This window comes from Geotrypetes seraphini, chromosome 12 (genome assembly GCF_902459505.1).
Source record: "Geotrypetes seraphini chromosome 12, aGeoSer1.1, whole genome shotgun sequence".
Classification (NCBI taxonomy): Eukaryota; Metazoa; Chordata; class Amphibia; order Gymnophiona; family Dermophiidae; genus Geotrypetes; species Geotrypetes seraphini.
Window position 1 is genome coordinate 34032704 of NC_047095.1, and position 14228 is coordinate 34046931.

Below are 14228 nucleotides of genomic sequence, written 5' to 3' on the forward strand. Positions count from 1 at the left end.
TATTTTCATTCTAACGTACATACATTTTTATAATGTAATCAGTTTGGATGCTTTGTGCAAAAGCCAAATAATAAGTCAATAAATCAAATTAAACCTACCTTTTCTGGGAACCAACCCAAAGAACAGCAATAATGAGAAAAGCAGCTGTAAGCAAAAGTTGCTGCAGTCCTCAAACAATGCTCTGAATCATTGGAAAACATACATGCTAATTAGATACCATCTTTTTATGACTTTTGCAGCTTACAAACTACAGGCAGTCCCCGGTTTAAGAACGCCCAACTTACATCAAACTCATACTTATGAACCAGGATCCTGACTCTCCCATCCTGTGTCAACATGGCCTTTCTTCCTTCCTCCCTTTCTCTGTCCCAAAGCACCCCTCGCTGTCTTTCCCTCCGCTCTGCGTCCCAGATTTATGCCTCCCGCGGATGATTATCTCCTCTGGCCGGCTCTCTACTCCCAGCGACACTTTTCTTCACAGAGCTGCAGCTCGGGGCTGACCCGGCAGCCCCTTTGTGCCTCCCACAGGTGTTTACATCCTCTGGCCAGCTCTCTCCTCCCAGTGGCACTTCTCTTTGCGAAGCCTCAGCCGCTGGTTCAAGAATGAGGCTCGTGGCTGACCCGGAAGTCTTCCCTCACATCAGAGGGAAGGCTTCCAGGTCAGCCGCAAGCAGGAACCAGTGGTCATGATTTCACGAAGAGAAGTGCCACTGGGAGGAGGTAAACATCTGTGGGCAGCACAAAGTGGCTGCTAGGTCAGCCATGAGCAGTGGCTTTGGAAGGAGAACTGCGATGGGAGGAGGAAGCCAGCCAGAGGAGGTAAATACCCATGGGAGGCATGCATTCAGAATGCAAAACGGAGGAAAAGATGACGAGGGGGTGTATTGGGACATGGAAAGGAGGAGGAGGGGTGTGTTTGGATCGGAAGGAGGAAGAAGGGGCACCAATGTGAACGGAGGGAGAAGCAGGGTTTCGGTGGGACACAGAAGGAAGAGAGGGAGCACAAACTTCGGACAAAGGATGGAAGGAAGGAAGAAAGGAGGGCGCATGAACTTGGGAGATAGGATGGAACAACAGAGGGAGTAAGGGAAAGAGAAGCTGAGGTGGGGGGAGGGAATAGAAAGGGAGAATTGTTGGGCGTGGGTGCCTGAGAGGTAAAGAGACAGTGCACACGGGGAAATGAAGAAAAGTGAATTGTTGGGAGAAAGAAATATTGGACATGGTGGTGGGAGAGGGCTGAGGTACAGATGGAATGGGGAAGAGAGATGAGAGGGAGAAATGTTGGATGAGAGGGAACAGTGGGACGGATGAAGAACAAAAGTAAGCATAAATCTCCTATGCTTTTCTTTCTATTTAAACTACAGTATTTTGTTTTGAGGACTGTTTCTTTAATGTTTTTATAGACTGTGTACTGTACAGGATCTGAATTATATACAAATTCAACTTAAGAATGGCTTAAAAAATGGAACTCATTCTTAACCTGTGGACTGCCTGTATATATTGCCTGAACAGAATCTTACCTCAAAGTCCCAAAAAAATTATCACCACTTAGAATTCTTTGATCTCCAATCTCCAATAATGAGCTTTAAATATATGAATACATATACACTGTGAAAACCACTTATTAGTGCTATGAATGTTTTATGAGGTTGGGGGTGGTAGAGTTTAACAAGTTTACCTCGAGTTCCTTTTGGACAAGGCCGCTCAACTATCACTCCTCTTTGTGTCTGAGGCCAGCTGATGCCCCTCTTTTCATCAGCTTCACAAAACCTCTCTGGCAGAGGAAAAGCGCTAGTCGGTGGAGGAAGTTTGGTTGTAGAAATCAGTGGTGGTGGTTTGGGCCCTCTGCTTCCTTCTTTTATGCCTCCAGCTAAAGTTGTGCTCATTGGGATTTTCTGTGAAGCAATGGTTGTAGTTGACACTGTGGTTTTGTATAGTTCAGCCGAAGAAGTAATTGTCGCTGCTGTGATAGGCACTGTGGAAAGAAAATTGGACTAGAATAAAAATAAAAACAGGGAAATAAAGTCGTACCACAGGAATTTGAGACCAACTTTCTGTGTGTTCAAATCAGTCGAGTCTCGATGAAGTTTCCGGCTGTTCCTATGAAAATACTTGGTAGAGCAAAGCTGAATAAATTTTTGTTTTCAATTCCAGAAGTTTCCAATCAAATTTCCTTGAAACCTTCCTGAACATTTAAGGTAGATATCTATGTTTTGGGATCCAGGGATTTGTGAATCTCCAAGCCATCCAGACCCATCTTTTACCTTCTCAGGTCTGTCCCTGCTTCCAGTACATCACAGCCCTTTTATTGCCTTTTCCACCTTTTTCATACTTTATGCCTTCTTACCCTCTTCCTCCCTCCAGTCCCTTTTCCTCTACTGGATCTCCCTTACCTTCTGTCTTTTCTCACACTACTTGCATTCCGATTCCCTTCTCACTCCCTGCCTTTTGCCATTGCCCATCTAGTCTCTCCATCAGTTCCTAGCTCCTTCCTCCCAGCTCCAACATCAGACCCATCTTCAACCTCTTTCTCCTACCTGCTTCCCTGTCAGCCTCAGCCTTTGTGTCAGCACCCTGTCCTCAGCCCATTTCTACCAGGCATAGTAGCTAGAATCCTTTTTTCATGCATCCCTCCATTAACTTCTGCTCCTTCAACCAGTCCCAAATCTTGTCTTAGCTCCAAGCCCCCTTTTTCCAGCTCTAGCATCAGACCTTTTCTCAGACCAAGTATGAGCCTTCTACTACCCCCACTATCTGCCAGCATCAGCCTCAATCCTCTCTGCCAACCCCAGCCGAGCGTCAGGCAGCAAACCCTTCTTCTATCTCCAGCCCCTGTGTCACCCCAAGTCCCAACATTGGCTCTAGGTAATAGTTTTGGGAAAATAATGAATGCCTTGTCTACCTTTCCAGCAGCTATTCTTGCATGAGAGAATTCAGGCATGCCTGATTAGATCCCAACAGAAGATAAGCTAGCATGCGGGTGTTTTAATGTTCATTCTTTTTCTTGATAAAGAAAGCACAAAGAGACAACTAATTCATGCCTGTGGCGAGTATAGAACTTAATCATCTCTGTCAAAATGGTATATGTTTAGGGCAAAATTTTTTAATGCAGAATTCACAACTAAATATTATATGAATGTATAAATGCAAGATGAAAAAACATAATGTATACAACTACCATGATAGATTTCCCTTTCCATTTCAAAGAAATCGTTAAAAAGCTCCTACCTTTTCTAGTGGTGAATTCTATTTACAAATAGTGGTATGCAATTCTAGTAGCCAAAAGATTTCAACTAAAGTCTTGTCAGTTTTGGCTGATAAATTCTAACACATTCTCCAGAGTTCAAAATGCTTCACTGGTTTCCCCTTCTGGCTTTTCAGCCTTAAATATCTGGAGACAAAACTAGATGAACTGCAGGACAGTTAACTGAAGGCATAAAACAAACAAAAAAAAGAGAGTCCAAGTTCCTCCTAATGAAAATACTTTCTAAATCTATTATAAATTAACCTCTCAGTTTCTAAATAACCTATTACAGTAAATATCTACTCCAGTGGTTTTCAGCCCAGTCCTCTGAATACATCATGCCAGTCAGGTTTTCTGAATACCTACAATGGAACCGGTACATGTAAATCTCTCTCTCATGCATATTCATTTTGGATATCTCAAAAATCTGACTGGGTATGTACTAAGGATGGTATTGGGAAAACTTAATCTACTCTAATTTAATCAGTATCCATTGGTTGTATTAAACTTATGGTACATCAGGATTTGCATTCCAAATATTTTGAAGACATCAGAGCTTAGGAGATATCCATCCATCCACCCGCTGGAGATAGAGAATACTGGGCAGCCAGGGAGTATACCATCTTATATATCAAAGGTATATCACAACAAAATCCTTAGGGTTCCTTTTACTAAGCTGCAATAGCGTATTTAGCGCACGCAAGATTTTAGCGCGCGCTAAACACGGCTAGAACTAACGCCAGCTCAATTCTGGCGTTAAGGTCTAGCGTGCGGGGCAATTCAGCGCACGCTAAAACCGTTATCGCCTTAAATGTTTGTTGTGATTAAATTATCCAAAACATAACAGAGACAAAGCTAGACCGTTGTTGTTTTTGTATTAAGGCAACCAGTAAAGTTTTCAGAATATTCACAATGAATATGCAATGAACTGTTGGTGTAGTCATTAGTTTTAACAGTTATAGACTATCGTAATATAATTATGTTGTCTGGTACCCAAAAACACCTTTGATGGCTCCACATGTTACAGAACATGGTGGTTTGCCTGATTTTCAGTTTAAAAAGATCAGACCATATTACACCATACTTTTGTAAATTGCACTGGTTACCTGTGGAGCCATGTATTATATTTAAGTTAGGTTGTTTTTGTTATAAGACACTTCATGATTTGCTGCCTGGTTATTTACTGGATCACTTTGTATTTAACAATTTAGTTGCTTTTCTCGAAATCTGGCATTCTTTGTCTTTCCCCTGGCCAGAGGATGCATGTTTAAGAAATTTCAGGGTAGATTGCTTTCTTATCGGGGAGCAAGCTGGGAATCAGAAATTCATGCTTTATTATTTTATTTATTAAATTTTTTATACTGTTCTCCTAAAGGAGATCAGAATGGTTTACATGAATTTATTCATGTACTCAAGCATTTTCCCTGTCTGTCCTGGTGGGCTCACAATCTAACTAATGTACCTTGGTCAAAGGGGGGGGGGGGGAATTAAGGAGCTGCATGGGATTGAATCCACAACCTCAGGGTGCTGAGGCTGTAGCTTTAACCACTTCGCCACATTCTCCCCCTACAGCTTATTTCCAGTTTAGAAAATTGCTGAAAACCTACTTGTTTAAGAAATTTTTAAATGCATAGCAATTAAATATTCATTTATGATTATTGATTTATTAATTGTGCGAGCTATATTTGTAATTTGCTCTACATGAACAGTTTCTTTTATTGTTTGCTACATGCATCAAACTGCAAGGTATTGCAGGATAGAAATAACAGTTTATGTTATGAGATGGAGTGAAGAAGTAGCCTAATGGTTTGCACCGTGGACTGAGAACCTGGGGAACTGAGTTTGACTCCCACCGCAGCTCCTTGTGATCCTAGTCAAGTCACTTAATCCTCCATTGTCCCAGATACAAAACTTATATTGTGAACTCACTAGGAACAGAGCCATTACGTTAGATAGATTGTGAGCCCACCGGGACAGAGAGGGAAAAATGCTTGAGTACCTGATTGTAAAAACCGCTTAGATAACCTTGATAGGCAGTATATAAAATCCTAATAAACTTGATAAACTTGAAACTTGATTTGCAGTATATCATCAACAAATTAGCATATTCATCGGCGATGTTCTGAAAACCTGCCTGGTTAGCTATGTTCCAAGGACTGGATTGGGAACCCCTGGATGAAAAGAATATTGCTTTTTTTCCTCCTATTTCAAAATATCTCTCGATCGCATCTCATTTTACAGCTTTATTTACTGAGCATTGGAAACCTGCATACATAACGGAGATGAACTTCAAGCCCGGTCAAGTTCTGCACAATCCTATTCAAACCGTCTTGTATCTTCACTCAAAATACTTATCTGACATCTTGTGAAACCTCTAATTTCCTCCTGATTACAATCTAAGCTTTCAATGCCTTCTCAATTAGCATTTGTCAAAGGAATCACAATCATTGCAGTAGTGTAAAAAAAAAAGGCCCTGCTGCTGAATCAGGTCGAGGGGGGGGGGGGAAGGACAGCGGAGGAACACAGCGGGGGGAGATGATTAGTACTATCACGCTGCACATCACATAGCTCCCTGTGCTAATTACTACACATTTTATCACGGAAATTTGTATCAACAATATCGCAATTAGTACTCAGTTATTAGAGCCTTCGTTCAGGTAATTCTTTTTATCACTTGGGCTATTTTTGTCCCAAGAGGACAAAAGCGTCAATAAAATTTGGGACAACTCTCAAAATCTGTAATTAGGTGACAGTCATAAGGGCAATGAAATGCGCATGGCATGTCACCTAAAACAACATTGCAATGAAGGCTTTCACAAGTAGATCATTTTAATATTATTCTTAATTGCAGAACATTTACTTGTCAAATATTAAGGGGTCCTTTTACTAAGGCTCAGTGTATGCCAATGGAATAAGTGTGCGCTAAATGCTAAGAAGTTCATTTTATACCAGGGATCTCAAAGTCCCTCCTTGAGGGCCGCAATCCAGTCGGGTTTTCAGGATTTCCCCCATGAATATGCATTGAAAGCAGTGCATACACATAGATCTCATAGATCCTGAAAACCTGACTGGATTGTGGCCCTCAAGGAGGGACTTTGAGACCCCTATTTTATACCAATGGGCTTTCTAGCATTTGGGGGGAGAACGATGAATTAGCAGAGGGCCAGATAACAATGGCCTTGATGTTTGAGGGATAATTTCCAGTTAAGGGGTGGGGGAACGATAATAGGAAGAGGGAAGGAAATGCCAAGGGTTAAAAGAAATAATTCAATAAGAGGACAAGGAAGAATGAAATAAAGAAAGGTTTATAGAGAAGAAGGGTGAAAGAGGTACTGATGCAGAAATAATGCCGGCAGCGACGGACCTCCGAGCATGCCGCTGATAACATGGCGGCTGCCCGGAAGGAGCTCAGCCCTTCGCTCTGCCCCATTTCCCGACTTCCCACGGGCCCCTCCGACGTCACCCCCGACGTCAGAGGCGAGAGCCGGGCCCTCATTGGGTGAGTCAGGGAATGGGGGCGGAGCTTCGTCTCCGGCGGGGGATTCAAATACGGAGCGCCGGGAGCAGCAGAAGCCTTCTCCTTAGGGCTCCCGAGGGCTCAGGTACATTAGATAGATTGTGAGCCCAATAGGACAGAGAGGGAAAAATGCTTGAGTACCTGAATAAATTCATGTAAACCGTTCTGAGCTCCCCTGGGAGAACGGTATAGAAAACTGAATAAACAAATTGAAGTTTCATCTCCTTTACCCTTTTGTATTAGGGATCCTTTTACTAAGCTGCGTTAGGGCTTTAACGCGCGGAATAGCGTGTGCTACATTGCTGTGCGCGCTAGACCTTAATGCCAGCATTGAGCTGTCGTTAGTTCTAACCGCGTAGCGTGCAGCGTAGCGCGCGGTAATTGCCTGCTTGCGCTAAAAACGCTAGCGCACCTTAGTAAAAAGAGCCCTTTATTTGTATGTCGATTTAGTTTACCCTATTTTATATTCAGTTCTTAAACTGTAATAGTACGTTTGTTTTTTAATGACTTTTTTACTATTGTATTTTGCTTAGAAAAACAAGATAAGCGATTCTATAAAATTTTAATAAAAACTTGAACTAATTAATTTGTCAAGAAATTGTGAAAAAAAAGAGAAAGAGAGAAAAAAGAAGAGAAGGATGATGCTAAACTATTTTTGTTTTCAAAACTTGGGACTGCTGTTAGTGGATAAGGGAGGAATGCAAATTTAATGCTTGTGTTATAGGAAGTGCACTGGGACTCAACCTGTGCCTACATTGAATGATGCTGCCTTTACTTAGTCCTTTATTACATATCTTTCATAATGCCCCAAGAAATGAAAGTGATTTAAGACCATAATTATGGTGCCCTACTTATTACTAAACTGCATTACGTACTAATGCATGCTTAACATGAGAAAAATGGCCTAACGCATTTTACGCTTGTTTTGCCATTTGCATGCACTAACTGTGTGGTATTTACTAATTTTTAAATTGTGCGGGGGGAGGGAGGGGTGTTTCAGGGTAGAGAATGGGCGTGGAAGAGCCCTAACTTAATTAATGTTCACTTAAAATAGGCCTTAGCACTTCCTAAATAGGCTCCTGTGTTAAATTTCCTTCAGTGTTAACATTAGCGAATGACCTGAAACGTAAAATTATGTCTTACCTGATAGTTTTCTTTCCCGTAGTCACAGCAGATTAATCCAGACAAATAGGTTATGTCCATCCACCAGCAGGTGGAGATAGAGAACACTGATCTGTGATATATAGGATGGTACACTAGAGAGCTGCACGGGAACGGGGATGACGGGAATCCTGCGGGACCCGCGGGGATCCCGCGGGTTCCCCCTTTGGGTCACGGGGATCCCGTGGGGACGCCCCCTAGGGTCGCGGTGATCCCGTGGGGACGCCTCCGAGGGTCGCGGGGTTCCTGCGGGGTTGGATCGCAGCGGGGTTGGTCGAGCCGTGAGGGTTGTCTCCTTCTCCTTACCTGCCCTGTCGCAGCACACATCCGAACGGAAATCTTCCCGATGTCAGCGCTGACGTCGGAGGGAGGGCTTAAGCAAAGCCCTCCCTTCCTCCGACGTCAGCGCTGACATCGGGAAGACTTCCGGTCGGCTGTGTGCGGCAGAGCAGGTAGGAAGAAGGCAATGGCGTACGAAAGAGGGGGGAGGGGGCGGACCGCCCCGGAGAATGTGCACAGCCGGTCAGATCCCCCGATCGACCGACAACAGGCCCGGCCGACAAATCTCCCTGCCCTGTAGCCGCGAATCTAAATTACCTCTTACAGCAGCTTCACTACTCCAGCTGCTGTAAGAAGGTAATTTAGATTCGCGGCTACAGGACAGGGAGATTTGTCCGACCGGGCTTGTTCTGTTGTCGGTCGGGTGCAAAAGCGCCACAAAGGTGGAGGCAGGGAGGGAGGAAAGGTGGAGTGGAGAAGAAAAGACGCTTAAGGGGGGAGAAGGCCGCTGAAAGTACTGGGGAAGACAAAGGGGTGGAAAAGAACGCTGAAAGGACATGGGGTAAACGGGAGAAAGGGGGGGGGAAGGACCCTGAAAGCACTGGGGAAGACAAAGGGGTGGAGAATGCCACTGAAAGGACATGGGGAAGACAAAGGGGGGAGAAGGCCGCTGAAAGGACATGGGGAAGGCAGAGAGGGGAGAAGGATGCTGCCTGACAGGACATGGGAAAGATGGTGGGGGAGAAGGACACTGAAAGGAAATGGGGAAGAGGGAATGGGAAGAAGACGCTGGCAGGGAAGAAGACAGAGGTGCCAGACTATGGGGGGAGCGGAGGGAAAAAGATGGGTGCCAGACCAATTTGGGAGGGGGGAGAAAGGGAGAGGCACAGTAACAGAGCAAATGGAAGACACAGAGAGAAGAGAGGTAGTGGATGGAAGGAATTGAATGAGAACATGAAGAAAGCAGAAACCAGGCAATAAAGGTAGGAAAAAAATTATTATTATTATTTTTTTTTTGCTTAAGGATAAAGTAGTATATTAGTTGTGTTGATAAAAATTTATAAACATTAGAGGCTCTGGTAGAAACCCGTTTACAAAGTATGTATTCTTCCCAATTAATATTTCCAAATTAATAAAGTCTTTTTGCTTATTTTTAAATGGGTTTCTACCAGAGCCTTTAATTCAGTAGCATAATTAAATGAAATAACTATTTCTGTAGTTTATAGGGACAGGCGGGGACGTAGGGGATTCCTCGCGGGGACGGGTGGGGACGGAGGGATTCCTCGCGGGGACGGGTGGGGACGGGTGGGAGTCCTCACGGGGACGGGTGGGACTTTGGCGGGGACGGGTGGGATTTCTGTCCCCGCGCAACTCTCTATGGTACACTCCCTGGCTGCCCAGTATTATTGATATCAAAGCTGAAGGAACAACAGCAGTGCCAATCCTCCCCTCCTCAGCTAAAGCACTGAAATTACACTTTGTACAAAGTAACAGATGAAACAGCTCGTAAAAACTTGTATAGAGAAGACAACTGCATTTTTTTAAACAACAAACGGCAGCATTCCACCCAAGAGGCTCTGGATTTGTCTGCTGTGACTATGGCAAAGAACATTATCAGGTAAGACATACTTTTACCTTCCTTGTCATCAGCAGCAGCCAAATCTAGATGAATGGAATACAGCAAAGCAGTTCTTTTCACTGAGGATGGAATTCAGGCACCGCTGCCGACAAAACAGATACTCCAAATGCTGCAACTGATCGAGTGGCCACATCCACATGATAATTCCTGGCAAAGGTGTGGCAAGAAGACCACATAGCTGCCCGACAAATGTCTTCCAATGCTAGGGCCTGGGACTCCACCCAACAAGTCACGAAGGACCTGGATGAGTGAGCATTCAGTGAAAGAGGAGTTTGCTTCTCCGACAACAAGTAGGCTGCTGAAGTGGCCCCTTTATCCACCCAGTGATCGTGGGCTATGATTCCAAGGACCCCCAAGCAGGACCTCCTAAACAGAATGAACAGATGATCTGATCTGTGAAACTCAGTAGTTTCTTGAAGGTATTGTTGGAGAACCATCCCCGCTAAAATTGCAGCTCAACTGCTGACTCCACAGTACACACTTTTTTAATTTTTTTATTTTTAACGTGGCTGCAAACCACTACAAAGCTTGACACCTGGTAGAACATGCAAGCAGAAATGGAAAACACATTTTGCGGGAACCGCAGGAAAGCCCCAAAAATTAACAGCTTCAGGAGACCGGCAATGCCGTGTTAAGCCCCATTTCCCTTGCAATTAAAGGAGCCCTGGCAGTAATAGTAAAGACAGAATAACCAGGCTGTGGAACTTACCCTGCCGGTTGCTTCTAACACTGTTTCCCGGACTCTGGGTAGAGGTTGCTGACTGCAGAATCCAGATGACAAAGACTGATGCTGGCTGGGGTTTTGCTGCTATTTATTTTTAATATTTATTGGTCTCCAAAGAAAGAAAACTAAGCCTTTTTGTTAAATCTTTGCCCCCCCCTCAATTTGAGGAGGGAGAAAGCCAGTTACCCCAATGGAAATCTGATATGCGGGGGTGGGGGGGGGGGAAATTTACCTGGTACTACTAGGTACTCCAACACCAAGGACCTCAAACTTGGACCCCCAGCTCTCTGAATTAGTATTTTAAGACAGGAACAAGGCTATCACCAGAACAAAGCGAAGAGCTTAGGAGATATCCATCCATCCACCAGCTGGAGATAGAGAATACTGGGCAGCCAGGGAGTGTACCATCTTATATATCATAGGTATATCACAGATTAGTGCTCTCTCTTTCCGCCTGCTGGTGGATGGACATAACCCATTCATCTGGATTCATCTGCTGTTGATAACAGAGAAATGAAATAATTGAAAAAAGGCTAAATTTATAGTCTTGCTAGAAATGGGATTAGCATGCGGGAAAGATTCATGTTAAAGACATGCTAAGCCCATTTACTAGCTATTTAAATTGTGTTAATATTCATGGTTCTGTGTTTTTGCCATTCACATTGATTCTGTCATTTTCTTCCTTTGGGAAAAATGTTTGCATCTAGTACTGTGGTCCTTTTACTAAGGCGTGCTAGCTGTTTTAGCGCACCATAAACATTAACACGTCCACTATAGTCTATGGACGCATTAGACAGCGCTAATATTTAGTGCACGCTAAATCGGCTAGGGCGCCTTAGTAAAAGGACCCCTAAATTTCTAATTCCATGTGGTTTCATATACCTTCTGGCTACATATGTTCCCGGTAACTAACTTCAGTTAGATTATCTTATTGGGATCCACGTTGAACTTTTTTAGGTAAATGCAGAATATAAATGGAACTGCAATACAATATGATCGTCCACATCACTTCCATACATTCTCTGACAATACATGAAAATGTGTTCGACGAAGTCTTCTAAAATAGACTTCCAATAGACAGCATGAAACTTCTGAGCTGAGCCACATTCTTACAAGTCACTAATATAAACGCATATCAGATTTCCAATACTTACACCCAGTAATGAGTTTATGTTAATCTATGGTATGATCCCCTCTATAACCCCCCTTTTATAAAACCGTGCTAGTGTTTTAGTGCTGATCGCGGTGGTAACATCTCCGACGCTCATATAATTCCTATGAACGTCGGAGCTGTTACCGCCGCAGCCGGCGCTAAAATCCACGCTACGGTTTTGTAAAGGGGGGGAGGGTAAATGAAGTATAAAGCCTCATCTTGCATAGCACATCGAGGTGGGCAGTAGGCATCCAAGTCAGGTTGTTCAAAATTCCCTTATTTTACAAATGACTCTCTTAGTACTCAAAGGCTTTTGTACCAGGACACATTAATTGCTGACAGGTATAATGGAAGCAACCATTTTACAAACCTGCATGTACATCTTCTATGGATGCCACATCCATGTATAAGTGCCAGCAACTATACCGATAAGAACCCCATTTCAGAAAGACATACATAGAGGTGGTGCCAGTCTCCATCGAGGGCTATACACTTAGTCCAGTGATTTTCCACCTTTATTTTTTATTCTGTCTGAAAAATACAGAATGAAAAAAGTGGAAAAATCACTGGTCTTAGTGGTATAGCCTTCGATGGAGACTGCTCCAACTTTGTTGGTTGGGCTGAGAACTTTTCAGCAGCCCCTTGTATATGTATCCCCATTGTAGAATAGGAATTACAGCTATACCTTTTTGGCCCATCAGATCACATCCCCATGAGATCTCTGCATCCTGGCCATATCTTCATACGTATATAATGGCTTTCTGAAATCAACAGTTACATATATCTGCATTCATGTGGATTATTTCAAGAACATGTACAAATCAGGAAAAAGTGGACTTACCTTCATCAGGGTCAGGTAGACGAAACTCTAAAGAGTATCGAAGAATGAAATTATTATTCCACACATACAGCTGGTTATCTCTTGGGTTGTAATCCACTGCAGCAATGTACTGGTATTGATTGGGAAAGGGAATATCTACAGATTCCCCTCTGTTTAACCTGGTGCTGAAGATGTAATCAATTGCGTTCTTGCCAGTTTCACTTTCATTATCTTGATATACTGACCGAACAACGTAGAGAACGCCACAGATCATAAAAGCATTTGATGCAGCCCGCTTGTCATAGGTGGTTTCCCAAGTTGCTTCAAAGCGTAATGTATAAGGGTTCAATTGGCTAATAACAATCATTCCATTGTTTTGTTCTGTAGCATAAATTACCCATAAACCATTTTCATCAACTGCTAAGTCAATATCAGTCTTTCCTCCCCATTTGTACGGAGAAGTGTCATGGTAATTGGCAAAGTTTATAATAGCTTCACCGCTTTTAATCCTAGTCCTCAAGTCAAATTTGACAATATTCCTGGTTCTTTCCTTGTTAAAAAAGACAGCACCATCATAAACCACAAATCCAGTGCCATCCACTCGATTCGGAAGTTTGTACGTTGTTGTTTGGCGGCTGTTTTGGAATTCTTCTATAGAAGCATATTCTATCAAAGTATCAGTACGATAAGGAGTCCATGGCATGAAATATATTTTATCCGCAGCTTGGAGAGGGTCTTTGCACCAAGCGCCTGCCTTCTGCTCTGCTTCATATATGTACGGTGAATCCACAATTGCTTTCAGTGTCCCGGGGCAGACAAAAACTAGCAATCATGAAAAAAGCAAAATAAAAATGAGTTCGAATAACTGTCAAACAAAGGCATGCAAAGTCATTAATGCTGTACATGTTAAAACAAGGATTATTCTCACTGGCAAGGATAATAGCACATATTGTAATTGTTCAATTTCCTCTGATTAGCTTTAGGAAAATATTCTTCGGTGTGCACGGAAAGAGTGAGACTTTTTCCCCCAGAGACAAAATATAGATACACCTGAAATACTCCTACCATACTTCTGTGCAAGAAAGTTTCAAAATCAGGGACGCCATTCATTATTTTACCACAGGCAAAAAAAAAAATGAGAAACTAAATTAAATAGAAACATTCCAAAAAAAGCCTGTAAAACCAAATCAAGAAAGAAAGAGCATGTATTGGAAATTACAGAAGTGAGGCTTAAACTCAGGATACCTCAAGCAGAGAGAAATAAAAAAAAAACTGAAGTGGTGAATGAACATACCTGCAACCAAAAGCATGCTATGGGGAGGGGGGTCCTGAAATTAAGCAAGATGACACCCATATGAAAGCACCAAAAAGGAATAAGCAAAGAATCTGCTGCCCAGTCGTACCATTATTAAACATATGATCAATGCTGTGCAGAAGATGGGGGGGGGGACATGAAGGGTGGGGGGGAGGGGAGGAATTTAACATCCATATGGCACAAACAAGGATCTGGGATTGGAAATGGGCAACTTATTTACCTTTTTGCTCCACTTCTAGTTTGATCATTGGAAGAGAAAAAGGAGAGTGCAAGGAAAAGAGAAAAAAAGATTAACATGAATTGATATTTTTCTAAGACTATGTTAGTACAGTTACTACATGCAGGGACAACAGAAAGTCCGCTACATTGGATAAAA

General features: G+C 42.9%; 1 protein-coding gene across 15 annotated transcripts in view; it reads right to left on the minus strand.

Annotated features, from left to right (window-relative positions):
- ADGRL2 (adhesion G protein-coupled receptor L2) overlaps positions 1-14228 on the minus strand; it is a 419013-nt gene that overhangs the window by 98275 nt on the left and 306510 nt on the right. For 9 of the 15 annotated variants that reach the window (XM_033915833.1, XM_033915828.1, XM_033915830.1 and 6 more), the window contains exons 5-7: positions 14073-14087; positions 12559-13359; positions 1679-1975 (exon numbers count right to left, since the gene is read on the minus strand). In XM_033915833.1, the coding sequence (XP_033771724.1) occupies positions 1679-1975; positions 12559-13359; positions 14073-14087 (1113 nt within the window). Of the gene's footprint in view, positions 1-1678; positions 1976-12558; positions 13369-14072; positions 14088-14228 lie in introns of all 15 variants that reach the window. The other 6 variants (XM_033915829.1, XM_033915831.1, XM_033915827.1 and 3 more) reach the window with 2 other exon arrangements.